This window comes from Centruroides vittatus, unplaced genomic scaffold (assembly GCF_030686945.1).
Source record: "Centruroides vittatus isolate TY-2023 unplaced genomic scaffold, ASM3068694v2 contig_93, whole genome shotgun sequence".
NCBI classification, from domain to species: Eukaryota; Metazoa; Arthropoda; class Arachnida; order Scorpiones; family Buthidae; genus Centruroides; species Centruroides vittatus.
The window spans coordinates 682,904-704,927 of record NW_027122616.1 but is presented as its reverse complement, the minus strand read 5'-3'; the positions used below and the strand labels follow the sequence as shown (position 1 = coordinate 704,927).

At 32.8% G+C, this 22,024-nt stretch overlaps 1 protein-coding gene across 1 annotated transcript; it reads left to right on the top strand.

The window, feature by feature from the left end:
- The first annotated feature begins 17,478 nt into the window (after positions 1-17,478).
- On the top strand, positions 17,479-21,686 carry LOC136984810 (cytochrome P450 4V2-like). Its single transcript, XM_067281954.1, has 5 exons — positions 17,479-17,656; positions 18,167-18,236; positions 19,102-19,228; positions 19,298-19,495; positions 21,507-21,686. Exons 3-5 carry the CDS (start codon positions 19,166-19,168, stop codon positions 21,684-21,686), a joined length of 441 nt encoding a protein of 146 aa, XP_067138055.1. The 5' UTR covers positions 17,479-17,656; positions 18,167-18,236; positions 19,102-19,165.
- The last annotated feature ends 338 nt before the right edge of the window (positions 21,687-22,024 follow it).

Sequence of the window (22,024 nt, the reverse complement as noted above, 5' to 3'; positions counted from 1 at the left end):
TAACGGACACTTGGTACATGTGCCTGTTCGAGTGGCTAGTGGCGCGAAGCTATTGTTCGTGGGATTATGACTAAATACCCCTAAGGCAGAAGACCCCTAGCCGCGACAACGGAAGTCGTTGCGATAGTAATCCTGCGCGTTACGAGGGGAACCGGTAGGGTTCAGACAGTTGGTGACTTGGTCCCTTGTTGTTAGGACGTTGATGAGTGCAGAGCAAGAACGAACATATACCCCAGAATAGATTCGAACCTTGGGGTACGGACTCTCGAGTATCGACAACCCTGAACTTGTACTTGGCTAAGATTCCCGTTAGCCGTAACAGAGTATATAGGGGTTTTTGAGTTTCCAATCCTTCTAAACTCTACTCCCTAGGCACCAAATGTGAGGTTGCAGCTGGGTCTGCAAGGTTGGGTAAGTACCGTATCTAAGCACCACTTAATCAGCAAACTAATTGGTGAAATTAGTCCTCGGGGATGGCTTTAAAAAAATATGTAAAAGTGCAGAGGGAGATGATAGCAATATCACCTTCTTCTTTGTCAGGTTTCTGACACCCGTTAGTTGATACAACAGACTTACACGCGTCTATCCTACTCGAAATTCCAAGATAAATTTATTAGCATGTTAGATTCATTAATTTTTATGAATTATGAAATTCGATATAATATTATTAGTATAGGTTTGAGCAGCACTAATCACAAAATTAATTTTTACAAATAATTTTTTAAATTTATTAAATTTTACAAGTTATATTATTAATTTTTCAAAGTGCGTGGTAATTTGAAGAAATACAACACCGAATTTATTTTGAAAAAATTTCTTATTTTTATATCACATGAATACACTTTATTTAAATATTTCCAGATTTTTCCTTTAGTTTATGTAAAGCAAGACACATTTCTTCAAGTAAGTACGGGAGCATATTTTCGTGATTGTAAACGATATAATCTCTATCTAATTTTTATATTTTACAATGTGACAACAAGAAAGTTGAGATTGGAAATCGTCGATAAACTTTTCGTCAAGGTTTTGTGAAGGAGAAACAAAATTTCAGTTTAGATCATTTTCTAATACGCGTAAAGTTGTGGTTTTTAACTGTTGGTATTTAAAAATATTTTTTATGTCAAACCAATCCATAAAGATAACAATAAAATTATCCGAAACAGTTTGAAATTCTGCAACTTTATTCTAATCAAGATCATCGGAAAAATTCGGTAGGAATTGTTCATCTAATTGCTGATGTTGACACATTAAATCCCATTTTGCCTAATTAATATGTTGTATAAGAAATACGACGTTAAATTCGTAATTTTTCCATATGTATTTTTAATTTAACTTATCTGCCAATTTCGAAATAAACGTGTTATATATATACTAAATAATACTCGAGTACATCACAAAATGGAAATTGAGTACATTGCAAAATAATATTTGAGTATAAAATTACTTTTGAGAAAAGAGAATTTCGCTATAGTCTTTATGAGAAAAGGCAATTTCCGTACATTCATCAAAGACGTTTTCGAAAAAATCTTTATCGGTGAAATCTAATGAAGTTGTTTCTATACGAGTCGGATACACAACTTTTTCAAAAATTATTTCAGCAATAGTTTTTCCAGCTCTAATAGTAAACTTCGAAATTATACATCAGAATACCAATGTTTCCACGGGTAAATCTGTACTCTCGAGTAATTCCTCGATATTATCATCAATTCTTATTTTAGGTTTTCTTTGATATTCTGCTAACAATTCGGGAGGGACCAGAGCCATTTCCTTCGTCGTTAAATTCTTCTCCCGATTACTTTAACAATTAGTCCTCCTGCCGTTGAGAATAACGGCACCAGTAGAAGAGGAAAAAATACAACCAGATTGATTAACCAAAAATTTTTTTTGATATTTAAAGAAACGTGTTTTTCACTTAATTTCCTGATTATTTTTTGTATTTTCGTAATTTATGAACATCGGCAGCTATATTTCCTCTCTGCAAATTATTGCATATTTCGCACAAAACTTTAACTTGATCGGCAGTAGCTTCTTTCAATATCGCTTCTCGTTGAGAAGGAATAGTTTTGACTAAAAGCGCCAACGTATGATAATTTTTTTTTACATTCTTCATTTTATCGGTAAGTACATCCAAAAAATACCTTGTTCATCGGGAAAACACGAATCCCGCACCGAAGGTTTGTCTGTTTTAGGGTGAAAATCCAATAACAAATAACCAAATTACTTTTCTGTCACTTACATTTACATTTACATGCATGTAATAACTTTTACGTGGCGAGAAAGCGGAAAATATATACAGAATAATATTATAAAATTTTCTTTAATTATTTTTCATAAATTTTACAGCGAATAATTTTTCTTACCAGCGTAGTCTTTCTTACGCAGATTAGCCATGTAGAGTTCGATCGTTAGTGCTTTTCAATTTGTGCCAGGTCTCTTCTTGATCCTATGAATTCTGCCTAACGTATTAACCGACGTATTATATTTACAAGTCATAAATGAATTGTATATAGAAGTATAATATTCATATTATTGTAAACTCTATCTCTCTTGGCACAATTTATTCGATAGTATATTTAGATAAGTTAACGATTTCTATGTTACGTTTATTATATCCATTTTGTATTTTTTATTTGCTTAGTTTATAAAATATATTTATATTTGTTAAAATGGAAGTTAATTTTTATTAGTTTAAAATCGGATCTCCTATCGACGAATCTACAATATCCCCACTGGAATAATTTAAAACATTCGTCTTTAGAAATATTTTATAAATGTTTATATCGCGAATTACGGCGCGAATATTTTTCTAACTGGGGTCAGCCTGACTGGACTGGGATTTTACGATCTTTAGTCATAAATTTTCTTTTAAGCCATCTTTTGACAAATTGAGCGAGTCTTACCGACTTGTTCGACAGATCACCTGTATCAAATTCGGTTCCTCACAATATAATTAACACGATATTTTTATAAATATTATTCTGTATAGAAATACACGCATAACAGGACGATTTATAAGGCATCCTTAAATATACAATAAAATATACATATTTCTAAATATATAAATTAAATAATTCAGAATAATAATTATAACTCGGTGGAAATTTCCATTCTTGTTAATCGTTGTTTGTCTTCAGTGAAGTAGAAATTTAAATGTAAAAATCATAAATAAATTCGTGGAAATGACAAAATGACAGAAATATTGAAAACTGATAAGGAATTAATTGCCCAATAATTACCTACGCTTTCCTATTTTTCCTTGATTATATTAATAGATTTCTATTCAATTAACGATTTCCTATTGAAACGAAAAACCTTGATTTTAGCTTTACTTCTAGAAAAACAAAAGCTAGATGCAAAATATTCTTCACAATAAGTCGAAATTTTACTTTTAAACAATACAAGAGTTATGTTAAATGTTCCACCTCAATTATATATAAACCGAATTTTTAAAAAATCAGATGAGAAAATAATAAAAATATAAATAATTATTTACTTCGAACATATTCTATTTGAAATATTGTCTTTTAGTAACGAACAGTTTTGTTTGATTACTTTTGAAAATCAACTTATTTTGAAACTGCTCTAGGGAAAAATTTCTTTCAAAACATGGCTGACAAATTTACAAAAAAAAAGAAAAAAAAATACGAAGAAAAGACTAAAATATTTTGAGTTTTGCCATGTCGAATCAGCGGGAACAACAATCTTCCATTGCAAAAATGAACTTTTATTAGAGGCGATCAAACTAATCTGAGCGAAAGATAGAATAGTTTGGATCTAGTGAAAAAAAGATTGTAGATGGCAACTTGTGTGGTCAAAGACAGCCTTAAGGTTTACAGCAAAAAATATGTTTGACTGTCGACATTAAAAAGTATTTAAAACTTTTTACAACTTTAAAATTACAAAACTTGCTCATAAAAAATGTAAAATTAATTTTAAAATAAAATCCAGATTTATCACGAGCAAAGTTAAAAAACTGAATTTTACTTTTATGAAATTAATGGTGAAAGGTCTTCGATTCAATAGGTCATTTGTTTGCAGATTAGAAACCTGTCAAGATAATTGAGGAAAGCGAAATCATTTACGTGCAATTAATTCTATATCACTTTCTTCTTCTTCTTATTATTATTATTATTTTCATTTTCAGTAATGGCCTCGTCCTTGTTTATTGCCAATTGTCATTTGAATTTCTACTTTTTTTAATACGAACAATCAACCAAAAGTAGAGCAAATTTCCACTCACTAATAATCATTTTTCTAACTTACTGTACTTTTTTTATTTGCAATAAATTTATTTAAAATATACGAAATACAAGTAAATTTAATTAAAATATGGAGAAAAGCCAATTTTTCATAATTTTCTTTGATCATTTTGACGAGTTTTTAATTCACAAACAAACGTCCTATTGAATCGAACACCTTTATTTCACCTTTACTTTCGTAGAAGTAGAATTTAGTGTTTTAACTTTTCTCGCCATAAGTCTTAATTTTATTTTTAAGCAATGCAATAATTTCTGTAAATATTCAAACCTCCTCACTCACAAAGCAAATTCGAACAAACTTTGTTTAGAAAATAATCGAAATATAATCAATTATTTAGATTAAGTATATTTTATTTGAAACTTTACACTTTTAATGAGCAAGTATTCTAATTATTACTTTATTAACGAAATTCTATTAAATTATTCTAAGGTAGAAATACCAACAGCTTCAAAGATTTCTTAACACCGGCTTTATTTTTAATGGCCCCGAAAGCTGTCGAAAATAGACATTGCAGGACAGGTAGAAGATATTTTTTAAACATTACATAAAATTAAAAATACAATTCAGAATTCTGAAATATTTTCCCGAAGGGCTATTACTATTATGCAATTAACTCCTTAGCAGTTTCTTATATCTCTGTGATTTATTGCCATTTCCACGAATTTATTCATGCCTTTCACATTTAAATTTCTACTTTACTGCAGACAAACAATAATAAACAATAATCGAAATTGCTTCCGATTTATACTTATTATTCTTAATTCTTTAATTTATGTATTAACAAATTTTGTTACTTTACATCATATTTAAAAATGCGTTAGAAATCGTCCTATTATGCGGGCATTTTTATGCAGGTTAATATTTATTAAATATCGTTTTGATCATATCGTATAAAATTTTCATTTTCAATATTTTCCCGCGCATAGACACGAAGTTAATTTTAAATAATTTTTTATTTTATTAACAAATTCTCATTTGTAAATATCTTTATAAAAATTTATTTCTTTCGAAAACAATTAAAATACAAATTACATCATAAACAAATTTAATACAAACGGTATCATGCATAAATCGGAAGCGCGTTCTTTCTAGTCTTTGACTTGAAATTTCCGGCGAGTGAGATTATAAATGAATTTCTGTAGTTTTTAAGTCCTCAGAAAATTATAAAGTTTCGGATGTATTTAGGTATAATGGAGATATTAATAATTTGAGCTATTTTCTGTCAATCATGTGACCAGTAGTATTAGCATATAACGACACAATAAAGTTACTGTTTCACTTTGATCTTATTATTGGATATCACTGTCATAAGTTTGTGAGGAGGAATCCAGGACAAAGTACTATTGTTTAAATATTTTATCCACTTAGCAACTAGTGGGCACTAAAAGTTTTAACTAAACTAAAAGTTGGTAATTAAAAAAATGTACTCTAAGTATTTAAAATCTTCAAATAACTTTCGAAAAGCGAGAATATAATAGCAGCACTTTCCGGTTACTGCAGTGTGATATTTAACTTGTGCGATTGGCAGACTACAGATCACGTGCTATAAAACTCTGTTTATTATTGGCATTTGTCCATGCCTATTCTTTTTATAGTAATATATAGAGAATTGTTACGTACCATTTTGAAAAGTGCTGGGCAAAACGTATATTAATCATGTTTCTGTCAACTTTTCAATTTCTTTTAAGTTTAATTAATATTTGTCTTGTGTTGATTTATACACTAGTGAAAAAATAGAGAAACAGAAAACAACGGGAAAATGATTCGAGTTTAATATCGCATGGAAAGACTTCATCTGTGTCTGGAAGTAAGTGAAATGTTTAAAAGTTTTCATTATTATTTTTTAAGATATTATTACTTTAAAACGAAATAATATCTTAAAAAACGATTTCATACCAGAATTCGATTAAGCAAACATTAATAGAATAACAATCCACAGTATTAAAAAGAGGCAAACTATTTTCACTTATAATCAAAATCTGTTTATGTGGGAACGTTGGGAGGTAGGACTGTGAGGACCCAGACGAGGTCCGAAATCGCAAAAATGCAGAATTCTGTTGTGAAAAAAATAACGATAAATTATATGAGAGAGAGAGAGAGAAAAAAAAACTCTTGATCAAAACAACGTAACGAAAAATGTAAACAACGACTCTTGGGACGACGTCAACGCGTGTTAAACAACCTGTTAATGTTTAATCCAAAGGTAGAACTCTGACACACGCACTCATAAAGAGGTATAAGTTTGACACAGGTATTCAAAGAAAAAAATTTAACTTAGGAAAACAATTTCAGAAAAAGGGAAAAATTGGAGAGATAGAAAAATATCGCGTGATCGTTAGAATTCCAGAATGACATCAATTGCAAACAACGGATTAAATTATGAGTGCAGGTGTTGTGGTTCTATCAACAATCTTGGAGCATAGTCGACAAAGGGTGTCAAATAGACACCTCGAATCAGACCTTTCCCGCGACCTGACATTTGATCGCGACCCGATTGGTCTCCCCTTTGTTTTCAAGCGCAAAACGAGACCATGTCAGGTCGCGGGGAAGGTCCGATTCGAGGTGTCTATTTGACACCCTTTGTCGACTATGCTCCAAGATTGTTGATAGAACCACAACACCTGCACTCATAATTTAATCCGTTGTTCGCAATTGATGTCATTCTGGAATTCTAACGATCACGCGATATTTTTCTATCTCTCCAATTTTTCCCTTTTTCTGAAATTGTTTTCCTAAGTTAAATTTTTTTCTTTGAATACTTGTGTCAAACTTATACCACTTTATGAGTGCGTGTGTCAGAGTTCTATCTTCAGATTAAACATTAACAGGTCGTTTAACACACGTTGACGTCGTCCCAAGACTTGTTGTTTACATTTTTCGTTACGTTGTTTTGATCAAGAGTTTTTTTTTCTCTCTCTCTCTCTCATATAATTTATCGTTTTTTTTTCACAACAGAATTCTGCACAGTCCATCCTCACGAGTCCATCCTCACAGGATGGACTCGTACCTCCTTTGTCTTCGGCGAACAGGTCGGCAAGACTCACCCACTGTCAAGGATAGCTAAATTTTTATGATATCCCGACTTGTCGGGATGGGGTAATTACTTGTCAGGTCGAGTGGAGGAAGTGTGTGGGTTCGTCAATAAGTTTACAGCGATATTCGAATAAACGGACCCATGATGAAAACAAATAACGATTTATTTAGACAGACAAACAAAATACAGAAAATCTAACGCGTCCTGTCCCTAATCGCGGGAGAGAGAGAGTTTACAAATGTTGTGGGGATCATACCTCGTCCTCTGATATCTCGGTTGAAATCGAAGGAGAAATCGTCTTGACTCGCCGCAGGTTCGGTCGTTGCAGCTCGTCTTTGTTGACTTTGGATTCTTCCGGGCCTCGATTCTCGGGACGTGCGTCCTCGGCGGACTTCCAGCGACCCTGGTCTCAGCTCTTCCCCCTTTATATACTCCAGGTCACGTCTGCTTCGATCACCAATCGCGATAGTACGTGCATCGCTGCTGATGAGTCGATCTCCGTGACTCAGAAATGAGATCAGGAGAGGAAGGAAGTGCATTTCGACGGCAGAAGGCTGCAGATCCTTTGAAAAATTTTAAAGAATTTTTTTTTGGTTTAAATCTTAGAATTTTAAGATTTTAGGGCCGGTTTAACCCCAGTCCTCACATTACATCGGACTTTCTAAATCAAACTTTTCCTAAACGGGACTAGTTTGATTTTGTTTAACAGTCTGGAGTTTATATAGAGGGCTACTCTCTCTCGGACATTCGATAAGTTAATCGCAACTATTTAATAGATACATTATCATTAATAGGTGTAATAGAGTTAATCGCTATGCGTTACAATAACAAAGGATAAAATAAAAATTTTCTTATTCTCTCTTTCTTTTGGTCATGTATCTATCGCATTGATTATGATAATATAAGATACAAATAGTAATTTTTCGACGTCTGTGGACGGCGAGGAGGCACTATCCAGGATTTCTGTTGTTGATTAGTAGTAAACAACTTTGATTGGCTGGAGGTCTTATGGTCGAGGGTAAAGTTTGTAGTTCGAGGAAACCCGTGGGTGGTCGATTTCCTTTGCTCTCGGTAAGATGGCTCGGTAAGATGGCTGGTAAGTGGATGTTATACTACTGGATATTAGCTGGTAGCGGTCGGCGAAAACTTGCAGGTAATTTCTGGATAGGATTTTTGTAAAGTTCCTAATAGGAAATAAAGAGAGCTGGTCATCAGTTCGATAAGCACATAGATGAAATTTTTTGTGGGTCGAATGGTGGTAACGTTGTAGGAGTCAACTTCTGTCAGGTGTGACTGGTGGTTAATACTGTCTTGGTATTCATAAACGTATTAGCATAGAAAGTAATTGGATTAAAGTTCATTGGCATAGAGGATAGAGGTATGTAAACACATACGTAGATTGGGATATTACTCTCTCTCGGAGAATTATAGCTAATTATTTAGATAACAAAATATAAACATTTCTCTCTAAACGCTAATATTCAAAACTTCTAAAGGTAAAAATTAATAATCGAATACAATTTCCGATATTCCTATGAATATACGAAACTTTAATATTGTTAATTAGAAAAATATAAGCTATGAATACGAGAAGCGCTAAAAATATACATATATGGATAATTGTTTGGTTTAGTGGGGTTATGGACAAATCCTCAATGAGATTAACAATTATCGCAAAATTTTGCTTTGGCTTGGACCTTGGTTTCCTTGCTATTAGATAGTGAATATTCACAGTTTTTCGGCAGCTCTCGTTGTATGGGGCTAATGTCTAATGAGTACATAGGGAAGTATGCGGTCTTACACGTAGTTAAGTCGTGACGTTGCCATAGCATATAGGACTGCCTGTCCCTAGATAGCGCGATACCCGGATGTTTAGTCTCGACTTGCAAAGATGCTTAGATTGACAGTTAGGACTACTGCGTTTGACTACTTTGGATAATATTTAAATAGCGAAACCGAATGTATAGGTTCGAACATCGCGTCACTTTCTGGGAGTTGGTGAATATACCAGTATATTATGGTTAAAGCCTCGTTTAAAAGAGACGCAATAACTGTATCGTAATAAATGAAAGGTATAGTAATAAATGAATTAGTTTCTCTTTGTTTTATGACTTCTATGGCTTCTATTTCTAAATTTTAAGATTGACTTGACAAGATGTCGGGGGAGTAGAATATGGTTGCTTTGATAGGGCACTTCTCACGAGTCAACTTCTTCCCTCCCTAAAATACGGAAATATGGGTATTAGCATTAACGTCCGTTTTCCTTTTGGGGAATAATGGTTCTCCAATGGAGGGGAGATAAGTTATGATTGACCGTATATATATATAAGGGTTGTTTACTAGAATTCGATCGACCTTTTTCTACGCTCAGCATGCGATTCTAGTGTTATCGATAATTTTAATAGTCAACTTAAAGTTTAAGGGGGGGGGTAAAAGTTTAAGGGGATGGGGTAATTACTTGTCAGGTCGAGTGGAGGAAGTGTGTGGGTTCGTCAATAAGTTTACAGCGATATTCGAATAAACGGACCCATGATGAAAACAAATAACGATTTATTTAGACAGACAAACAAAATACAGAAAATCTAACGCGTCCTGTCCCTAATCGCGGGAGAGAGAGAGTTTACAAATGTTGTGGGGATCATACCTCGTCCTCTGATATCTCGGTTGAAATCGAAGGAGAAATCGTCTTGACTCGCCGCAGGTTCGGTCGTTGCGGCTCGTCTTTGTTGACTTTGGATTCTTCCGGGCCTCGATTCTCGGGACGTGCGTCCTCGGCGGACTTCCAGCGACCCTGGTCTCAGCTCTTCCCCCTTTATATACTCCAGGTCACGTCTGCTTCGATCACCAATCGCGATAGTACGTGCATCGCTGCTGATGAGTCGATCTCCGTGACTCAGAAATGAGATCAGGAGAGGAAGGAAGTGCATTTCGACGGCAGAAGGCTGCAGATCCTTTGAAAAATTTTAAAGAATTTTTTTTTGGTTTAAATCTTAGAATTTTAAGATTTTAGGGCCGGTTTAACCCCAGTCCTCACATTACATCGGACTTTCTAAATCAAACTTTTCCTAAACGGGACTAGTTTGATTTTGTTTAACAGTCTGGAGTTTATATAGAGGGCTACTCTCTCTCGGACATTCGATAAGTTAATCGCAACTATTTAATAGATACATTATCATTAATAGAGATACAGAGTTAATCGCTATGCGTTATAATAACATAGGATGAAATAAAAATTTTTCTTATTCTCTCTTTCCTTTGGTCATGTATTATCGCATTGATTATGATAATATAAGGTACAAATAGTAAATTTTCGACGTCTGTGGACGGGCAGTACACTATCCAGGATTTCTGTTGTTGATTAGTAGTAAACAACTTTGATTGGCTGGAGGTCTTGAGGTCGTGGGTAAAGTTTGTAGTTCGAGGAAACCCGTGGGTGGTCGATTTCCTTTGCTCTCGGTAAGATGGCTCGGTAAGATGGCTGGTAAGTGGATGTTATACTACTGGATATTAGCTGGTAGCGGTCGGCGAAAACTTGCAGGTAATTTCTGGATAGGATTTTTGTAAAGTTCCTAATAGGAAATAAAGAGAGCTGGTCATCAGTTCGATAAGCACATAGATGAAATTTTTGGTGGGTCGAATGGTGGTAACGTTGTAGGAGTCAACTTCTGTCAGGTGTGACTGGTGGTTAATACTGTCTTGGTATTCATAAACGTATTAGCATAGAAAGTAATTGGATTAAAGTTCATTGGCATAGAGGATAGAGGTATGTAAACACATACGTAGATTGGGATATTACTCTCTCTCGGAGAATTATAGCTAATTATTTAGATAACAAAATATAAACATTTCTCTCTAAACGCTAATATTCAAAACTTCTAAAGGTAAAAATTAATAATCGAATACAATTTCCGATATTCCTATGAATATACGAAACTTTAATATTGTTAATTAGAAAAATATAAACTATGAATACGAGAAGCGCTAAAAATATACATATATGGATAATTGTTTGGTTTAGTGGGGTTATGGACAAATCCTCAATGAGATTAACAATTATCGCAAAATTTTGCTTTGGCTTGGACCTTGGTTTCCTTGCTACTAGATAGTGAATATTCACAGTTTTTCGGCAGCTCTCGTTGTATGGGGCTAATGTCTAATGAGTACATAGGGAAGTATGCGGTCTTACACGTAGTTAAGTCGTGACGTTGCCATAGCATATAGGACTGCCTGTCCCTGGATAGCGCGATACCCGGATGTTTAGTCTCGACTTGCAAAGATGCTTAGATGGACAGTTAGGACTACTGCGTTTGACTACTTTGGATAATATTTAAATAGCGAAACCGAATGTATAGGTTCGAACATCGCGTCACTTTCTGGAGTTGGTGAATATACCAGTATATTATGGTTAAAGCCTCGTTTAAAAGAGACGCAATAACTGTATCGTAATAAATGAAAGGTATAGTAATAAATGAATTAGTTTCTCTTTGTTTTATGACTTCTATGGCTTCTATTTCTAAATTTTAAGATTGACTTGACAAGATGTCGGGGGAGTAGAATATGGTTGCTTTGATAGGGCACTTCTCACGAGTCAACTTCTTCCCTCCCTAAAATACGGAAATATGGGTATTAGCATTAACGTCCGTTTTCCTTTTGGGGAATAATGGTTCTCCAATGGAGGGGAGATAAGTTATGATTGACCGTATATATATATAAGGGTTGTTTACTAGAATTCGATCGACCTTTTTCTACGCTCAGCATGCGATTCTAGTGTTATCGATAATTTCAATAGTCAACTTAAAGTTTAAGGGGGGGGGTAAAAGTTTAAGGGGATGGGGTAATTACTTGTCAGGTCGAGTGGAGGAAGTGTGTGGGTTCGTCAATAAGTTTACGGCGATATTCGAATAAACGGACCCATGATGAAAACAAATAACGATTTATTTAGACAGACAAACAAAATACGAAAAATCTTACGCGTCCTGTCCCTAATCGCGGGAGAGAGAGAGTTTACAAATGTTGGGGGGATCATACATCGTTCTCTGATATCTCGGGTTGGAATCGAAAGAGAAATCGTCTCGACTCGCCGGAGGTTCGGTCGTTGCGGCTCGTCTTCGTTAACTTCAGATTCTTCCGGGCCTCGATTCTCGGGACGTGCGTTCTCGGCGGACTTCCAGCGACCCTGGTCTCAGCTCTTCCCCCTTTATATACTCCAGGTCACGTCTGCTTCGATCACCAATCGCGATAGTACGTGCATCGCTGCTGATGAGTCGATCTCCGTGACTCAGAGGTGGGATCCGGAGAGGAAGAAAGTGCATTTCGACGGCGGAAGGCTGCACATCATTTGAAAATTTTTAAAGAATTTCATTTTTTTTGTTTAAATCTTAGAATTATAAGATTTTAGGGCCGGTTTAACCCGGTTCTCACATTTACTTTCCTGCCTGTATTATATATAATAGTAGGAAACCATGTGGCGTCAAAAATTGACTTCAAATGATTTTTACACTTTTCGACTCGGAGCACATTGAAACATCTCGAAATGAAAAAACATTTCGGTTCGTTTTTCGTATGTAAGGACTTTAGTCTGTCTGCGTGTCTGTGTGTAATTTTTTTCATTAGATATCAAGCTCAATAACTTTACTGGTTTTATCGAAAGTTTCTGGAATTTTGCACGAATGTTTGCGTGTTTAATGAAGTTATGCTGTTAAAGTTTGGTGGCTACAGGTCGAGTGTTTGAAGAAATAAAAAGTCGTGTGTCATATCTGGCATAATGAAGTTAATGGTCGAACTTAATTATAGTTTTATTCGTTGTTAGCATTTTAAATATTTTTTTCATGAAACCTATCTTTTCCTTCATAGAAAGCTTTCTGCCATTCAGTAATAATCAAAGAAATAACATAAAATACCGTTTTACAAAAAAATAAGATATCATAATAGATAGCACCAAACGCAGTTTTTAACGTTGATGGGTCAAAGTTAAGCAACTGGTTACTTGAGTTTTAACGATTGGTTTGAATTTATAATGCTTAATTCACGAGTTTCTTTTAGTAATTGCAATGCATCTGAGACTTGTCTATATAAAAGTATTTTTTAAATTCCTACTATTAGTTCACACTCTCTCTATATATATTTATATATCTTGTTCAAATTTTCAATCGTTAATAAAAACTTTTTATTCATCCACTCAAGTTCAAATACATTTTTTAAAACTTGTAGTTGATGAAACTTGATGTTAATACAGTTTTTTCAAATATTAATTCATTAATTAAATTTTAATTAATTAATTTTAGTTTTATATAGGAGAAAAAAATTCTCTTATATAAGATATATACCAGAGTGTGAACTAAAATAAAATTTTTCTTTGTTGACATAAGTAGGAATTGACTTTAAAAAAATTTTTTTATATTACTTGTTATATTCTTATTTTTTAAAGTATTAATATTATTAGTCTTGTTTTCTTAAGAATAAAACCAATTTCTTATTGGTTATTGTACAGGGATTTGACACGTACTTTCATACTTGAAAATAGGAAAACTTCTTTCTGATATATGATACTTCTCTTGATTTCATAAAATAAAGCAGGATTTTAGACTTATTTAAACTACAAGCAGTATTTTGTTTTTCAATCTAGTTAATTTTCTTCATTTGGTTAATGGTTTAACTATGTAGTTTAATTTCTCTATGTAGTATTTTCTGCACTAGTTACTTTTGCGTTACTGTATTTAGACATTCGTTTCTAAATAATTTTCATCTTTGTTTAAACGTTACAAGTCAGCATTCTATTCCTTTAGGCTCGTTTTTTCAATTAACACATATGAAATGCTCAAAAGTGCAAAAGCAACAGCACAAATTATTGTTTGAGAATTGAAATTCTACTTTGAACTGTACATATAGGAAGTTGAATGTCATTCCCCAGTTAAGTGAAAGAGAATATCTTGCTTTGTAATAATGTAAAAATATAGCGGGCGTAGACTGATGTTCGAAATACGATAAAACACGTGCACATTCTTTTGAACACAAATCGTCTTTATTTTTGTTTATCTCGAAAAAACAATCATGTGTATATGTTATAGACCAAGTGATTAATAGGGCATTATGAATACTCCTATCAACTTGTCGGGCACAGTGATAATTAGAGTTTCTCAAACGGGATCCCGGGATCCCGTTTGTTTTCTGAACTCGAGAAATATCCCTAAAAATTTTTCGGGAAATTCTGCAAATTTCTTAAAAATTCACTTGTTTTTATGTGTTAAAGTTGAAAAAGTTTCGTAAATATAAAGTATAATTATCTCATAAACGGTCAGAATTCATTTGCATTTATTAGTTTTAAACTTGCTTATTAGATTTTTAAATTTTTGCTCGTTATGGAGTGTCACAAATGGTCAATAATCAACACGTAGCTTAGTTGTGGCAGGACTCTCAAAATTCTTTACTTGTCAGAACCTGTAATATCAGGAATATTCGCGCTTATGCTGTTTTAATTTTTAACCATGCCAGGTAGCTTCAATAACTGTGTAACGCCAGATTGTACAAATTGGGCAAGGATACAAACGAGTACGAAGTCTGCAAGTATGAAGTTTTTCTTCATAAACCTGATTATTAAAGACCAATGGACTGCCGAATTATTTGGCTATAAGCTTGACGTTTCTATTAAAAAAGTCCAGGTAGACAAATCAAGAATACTAGATAGCAAAATAAGTACTGCAATCTCAAAAACGAACTATAAATCTTCCAGGCAACAGGTGAAAAAAAAACATAATATCTGTCTCTTAAATGCAATAAAGACGATTCCATCCATATGAATTGAATCGGAAAGGGCATTCTCGGCAGCAGAAATTCTTATTACTTAAATAAGAACCAGATCAATTGATTGGAGTATTGACCGTCTCTCCTTTTTAAAATCTTATTATAAAAGTTTACAATAATATTTTTATTAATGTTTTATTTAAAAAACAACAATTACCTTTTAACATAGAAGTTTGATTTAAGTTCAGTTTCTAAAAATTTTTTCACTCACTTCAAACCATTTTGTTATTGTTCTTGTCGTGGCGGTGGTGGCGACTGTATGTGCTCCCGATGGACTTCTACCGGAGGGGAGGCGTCGGCAAGCCGGCGATTCTCTAACGTCACTAGATATTGATACCTGTGTACAAGAGTTACTGTGAATGAATAACTAGTGAAGTTGAACAATCCGCTGCCTGCCGGCGGCTTCTCTCCAAGAAGAGTTCATCGGGAACACAAACAGTCGCGACCACCACCATAACGGTGCACATAGGTAAAATTGTACCAATTAAACTAATATTAATGAAAAATCAACTTACAGGAAACCTTTGGAATTTCATTTTTTGAATAAATTATATTTTAAAAAATGAATGTTTTTTGGTATATTTATTCGAGCAATTAAGATTTTTGATGACATCTGAAATTACATAATTGTCTTTTTTCTTTGTAGCATTTGCATCCATTAGATTTGCAGCCAATGTTGCAGCAGCATCGATTATAGCTATGGCCTCCAGTAAAGTTAGGATGTCGCACGAGATTAACTATTGGTCACATAAATTTAAAATTTAGTACTAAAGGTAATACGCACGCGCAACTGAGATGCTAATGCTGATTGGCTAGCGTATGTTGGATGATCATTCCTCAACATATTGTTATCACTTTGTCCAACGAGGTGATAGCAGTATTCACAATGACCGGTCAATTTGATAAATTATATTAGAACATATGAAATTTACTACAATGTCCGATTTTGTTAGTCATTATTTATCATTATCAATAACGCCCGTATTAATCACTTGGTCCTTAACATATACATTAATTAACCTGTAACACCTTAACGTATTATCCCTTGCACATCGTCTATGTAATTTAAAGAATTTTCGAACAAAGGTAAAAAGATACTACTTCAAGTCGCTTAAACTTTTCTCATCCGTTATGATGTAAAACGGGTTCGCAAGCTGTTGCTTCGCTTCAATCAGAAACAAAGTGCTTCTAGTTTACTGAAGAGTCTACAATACCAGCAAACAGAATTTTGCAATAAAAATGTATTTTAAAACTTATAAAATATCCGATAATTATTCCAAAATATATATTTTGCATATTTTAAAATGGTTAACCAAACTTATCTGTACGATTGCTGTACAATATTTTATTGCTTGTAAGAATAAATCGAATATAACAAAGTGAAAACAAAATACTTTTATGATACACAATACATAGTTAATGGACTAAAATTCGAAATAAATGTAGGCCCATAAATTCCTACTGTCAGTTGATGTCTGACTGTCATTCCTTAATTTCAGAAAAGAATGAGAAATACAAAGAACGAGACAAAGCATGGAAACCCTTGGCACGGTCGGCCCTGAATAACTATACAAGAATCTTTGCTGAAAATCAGAAGTCATGTTATTTCAATTCAAATATTTTTCCCTGAAATGTATTAGATAGATAACGGGCACGACTGTAATATTAAAGGAAACGTATCATGTACAGGGGCAAGCAACAACTGATTTGAGTTGAAGGAATATATTTTAAATTATATAAATTCAAAATATGATTAGAAATTGTTGCTCGGCATTCTGACGATGTCGCAATAATAAATTGCTCGTTATCAACTTTTATTTTTATAACAGATATTAATTTTCCAGAAAATAACGACAATGGCCAGGAGTTGAAAATGAATCTTCCGTCTATGTCCTTTTTACAACTTTTGTGAAACATTGTATTTTCTCAACGTCACAAGCAATACCTCAATTCCGACATCGGAACATGTATGTCATTAATACTTTATTTGGTAATTTGACTGTTTATAAATACATAAATATTTTTCGTATCTTTCCAGATAATTTAAATTTCACGACTGGACTTTGTATGCTATTTCCAAACGAGAAAATTGCCTGCTTAAACATATTTGGATATAAAGTAATTTTTTTCTTACATCCAGAATCTGCAAAGGTAATCAAACATGCCTAGTTAGGTAATATATTCATTACAATTGGAAGTATACAGTATTACGTATCGTAGGAAGTGTTAAGAAGCAACAGTTTAATCAACAAGGGTTTTTCTTATGATTTCTTTAAGCCACTTCTCGGAGACAACAGTCTTCTGTACAGGTAATATATTATTTTATATTTAGTTTAAATATCGTTGTTTATGATTTTCTGAATTCAATAAAGTCCAGAGATAATTGGAGAAGAAGAAGAAGATATGTAGCTCCACATTTTCATCTTTGGAATCTGAAAGATGATCAAAATATATTTATGGTACATTCAAACGTCTTAGTCGACAAACTCAAACAATTGCAAGAAAATGAAATATTCAATGTCTTGGAATGGATGAAATATTGCACACTCGATATAATTGCAGGTATTATTCTCTAGTGTATAAATATTTAATTAAGAATTATAAATATCAATTTGTTCATACGTAAAGAATAAGTGAAATATTTATTTTATCCACTTATTGCTCATCATGCGGAAAAAGTATGAAATGGATTTTTAAAAATAATATATATACATTCAAATGTAACCAACAATAGACGGCGGCAGGAATTCAAATAGTTTTTTTTTAAACACTTACTCGTTTCACAATAATTACGGACTTAGTCGAATGAAATTCTGACACACAGGACGACTTCCCTTCTCACGTAACTGCCATTTTTGTTAACATTGTCCCTGCTAGCGACAGTAGTTTAAACTAGTAGCTGACTATGACCAACTTTGCACGTCCAAACTGATTACTTTCCTGTTTCCTCAGTACTGTTTTTTTCTTTTAGTGAAATTACCCGTTCCTCCATGCCTTCCCGAAACTGAATATCATTTTCAAACGACTTTATTATTTATTTAAAAATATAAATATCAATTTATTTCCGTGTAGACATATCTGTAGGAGTTTCTCTACATTCTCAAACTACGAACGATCAAGAATATGTGTCTGCAATACACAGGTATGGAAAATTCGGTTTCAGATATATTCTTTATTTTTCAAATAATATTTATAAATGTAATATCTATATTAAATAATACAATGTTAGTTTTTATGTAATGAAGTTTTTAAAATGTTCCAGTCAACTTCAATAGAAAGAACATCAAACATTCTAAATTTTGATTGTTGGTCGATTAACACAGTATTAAAAGTTTGTAAATTATAAATGAAGTGTTATTGCTATACTTACTGATTATAATAAAGAGTTGTTAAAACAATGTGTAGGAAGAAGTATATAGAGAATTACGTTTCTAACAAATAGAATCAGTAAGTAAGTATTAAAAATTTTTAAATTAACTTAATTATCAGTTATAATGTTATAAAAATGAACTTCACGTATTTCGTACGTGAGAAATAATTTGTGACGTCAACGACAAAAGTGTGACAGATCAACTTTCCGCAAAGTATACCGTTGTTACAATAAATAAGTAGTATTTATCCATCTTTTAGTTTTTCTTTGTTGCCGCAAGGATAGCGAAAACATAACGTTTAGATATCCAATTAAACTATAAGATATACATTCCAGCAACTTCATTCTAATATTTCTCAAAATTGCAATTATTTCCTATTGCAATTAATGTAAAGTGTTTTTGCATTTTTTGAACACAAAAACTAAAAAAAACTTTGACGCATATTTATGTCTTAAAGTAAATTTTATGTATTTTAAATTGTTTTAATTTTAGAAACTTCAATAATATTTTTCGCACGAAATATAACGTGTAAAATTTTATGTAGATTTAATAGTTAACAGTACTGTATTTCTTATTCAAGCTTTAAATTTGCATTAATTATCTTTTGATATAATAATAATTTATATTGAAATTTAGAATTCTGAAATATTTACCTGAATGGCTACTGAATCCAATGTACTAGTTTTCGCTAATTTTCTTCATGAGTAAAATGGGAAAAAATTATAAGAGGGACGTTGAAATAATTCACCGTTTCGACGAAAAGGTAAACTCGACCCCTGAATTGAATTTTGTGTTTTGATTTAAGTATTTAATAATTTAATTAAATGCGTAGGTCTTCAAGAGAAAAAAAGACAATTTCGTGAAGGAAATGCAAGAGCAAGATTCCTTAGACAAAGATGCACGACATGAACAGGAACTAAAGACGAAAACAAAACAACGTCTTATAGACTCACTGTTGGATCTTCATGTCAAACAAGGTTTAATGTCGGAAGAAGACGTGATCAGAGATATGGAAGGCGCTATTTTCGCGGTAGGCACAATTGACTGAGAGTCTAATCGGAAATAATTATATAATCGTGCACGCATGTATTTCGATGATATTATTTTTATGATTCTGAAGTAATGTTTTTGTAAACAACGTCTTGAAATATAAGTAATTTCACAAACAGTTAACTCGGCCACAGAGATTCTAACTAAAGTATAACGTAAAATCTATTTCAAAAATAATCATAATTACTTTCTTGTAACTAGAAATTATATTTAAGTTAAGACGTTTGTGAAATCATTACATTTCATTCATAATTAATTAGTACAGTAAATAGTATTTGTAATTTCGGACTATTTTATAATTTTTTTAACATGGAAAGATTCGTAGTTTTGAAATTTGAATTTTGTTCTTTTAAATTTTTATTATGTGAAACATTATAAGAAGAAAGTTTGCATATAGAACAAAAGATTTAATAATTACTGTAAATTTTCTCTGTTTATATACATGCAGGAAACAGTATAGCTTTAAGACATATTAAAAATGTGTATCTACCGGTAGACTTTTAAACATTCCGAAGCAGATTATTATGTATAATTAAGGCAGGAAAATTTCAGTTCAAAAGCATGGTCGTACGTTACTTTTTTCACTTCATATCTGGTCAATATCGAATGCAGTTTTTGCTATTGATTATGAAAATACTATTTTGTAAATTTGTTACTCAGTTCTGTGGAATATTATCTGTTATCAAATTATTTTTTTGATCATTAGTTAATCAAATGATTTATGTAAGTACGATTGAAAGAATTCAGAGCATGTGATATCTGAGATGATCGAAAAGTTATGTAATCCAGAATAATTCAAGTCCATAATAACTGAATAACCGAAAACATCGTAAATATACGTCGTTATATTACATTTAGTGGCTTGTCGTAACTCAAGACAATTCACGCTGGCCGATTCGGTTGTTTCGATCGACTAATTACAGAGTTTATTTGACAATTTAACGTTTTCGAAATTGTAAAGTGGTATGACATCAATACGAATGATGCGCGATATCCGTGCATGTTATCCTAATTTTAGACGTTTATTATACAGTATTGGGGAACTGAAACTGCTTTTGCAAACGGGTAGATGCATGGCATTCTATTCTGTTAACCATGTTAAAATGATAAACAGAATTGTTATAATGAATCATTCAGAAATTTTAATAACTTTCTTTTTCTGAAACGCTTTTGTAATCTCTTTTCATTTATGTCGAATTTATTATATGCTTCTATGCTTTCTGGTGTTAGCGATGTACAAGAACATCGCTAACACTTCACTTTTTCAAAATTAATCCTAATCAATAACGTCGATTTCCGCGAGAAGTAACAGTTGGAACCATTCTCTTTTTTATTAATATTATTATTTATTCGACTCCATCTGTCAACGACTGTATTTCGGAAGAAGTGAAATGAACGCTTTTTTATTCCTCTTCCATAATTTCACCCATACACACCGGATACAATTAGCGCCATTTGAATGTTTATGGACTATTTTCTTATTGGATGAAACAGTAAACTTTCGAAATCGCATCATTGATATTTTGTCGTAAATAGTACAAAAAACTATGTGAATTGCGGATGCGACAATGTCTCAAATTTGTCGTATATAACCATGTCACGAGAATACGAAGTTAAAAATAACAGTTTCGTGAATCCGGAGGTAATATTGTATATCGACATTTATGATAATCTACCTTTATTTTGGTATAAGTAACGTTTTAATGCTCTAATACAGAACATCTAAGTCGGAGATGTTTTGTGTCATTGTGTACCTTTCTATTCAGTTTGGAAGCGTGAAACTTGTTTTTTAAATTTACTCGTTAGATGCGTGGTAATTACTTGCTGCAAGGAATGTGGTTGTGGATTGTAAAGTGGTATGACATCAATATGAAAGAAGCGCGATATTCGTGCATGTCATATCCTAATATTAGAAGTTTACTATACAGTATTGATTTTGTAAATTATATAGAAAGCAATTTTACATTTTTTTCAACGTATTTTAATATCAGGGTCACGACACAGTTGCTCACGCTACGTCATGGACTCTTTATTTCCTGGGAAGATTCCACGAAATACAAGAAAAGCTGTATCTAGAACTGCAAGAAATTTTTGAAAATGATATGAATAGGGATATTACTGTCGATGACCTGACGAAAATGACGTACTTAGAATGCGTGGCTGATTGCTGATACTGTCTTGGTATCCAAAAATAAAGATTAAAACATACGTAATGGCACTCAGTTCATTGTTATAGGTAGAGGTATGATAACAGATAGGTAAAGTGGGGTTTACTACTCTCTCTCTCGAGAAAATTGGTCTAACCCGAAAAGGGGGATATGCGCGGCGTGGAAAGAGCGTCGATATGTAGTTAAGAGAAACCGGGTGATTGTATCACGAGTAGATGGAATAATTAAGACTTGAATATAATATCAAAAAGGGAATTTATTAAAACTAGAGGTAACACACTAATAAAAGTAACACAATTGAATTTGAATGGCTACATAAAAAGGACTATAGGTGGTTAACA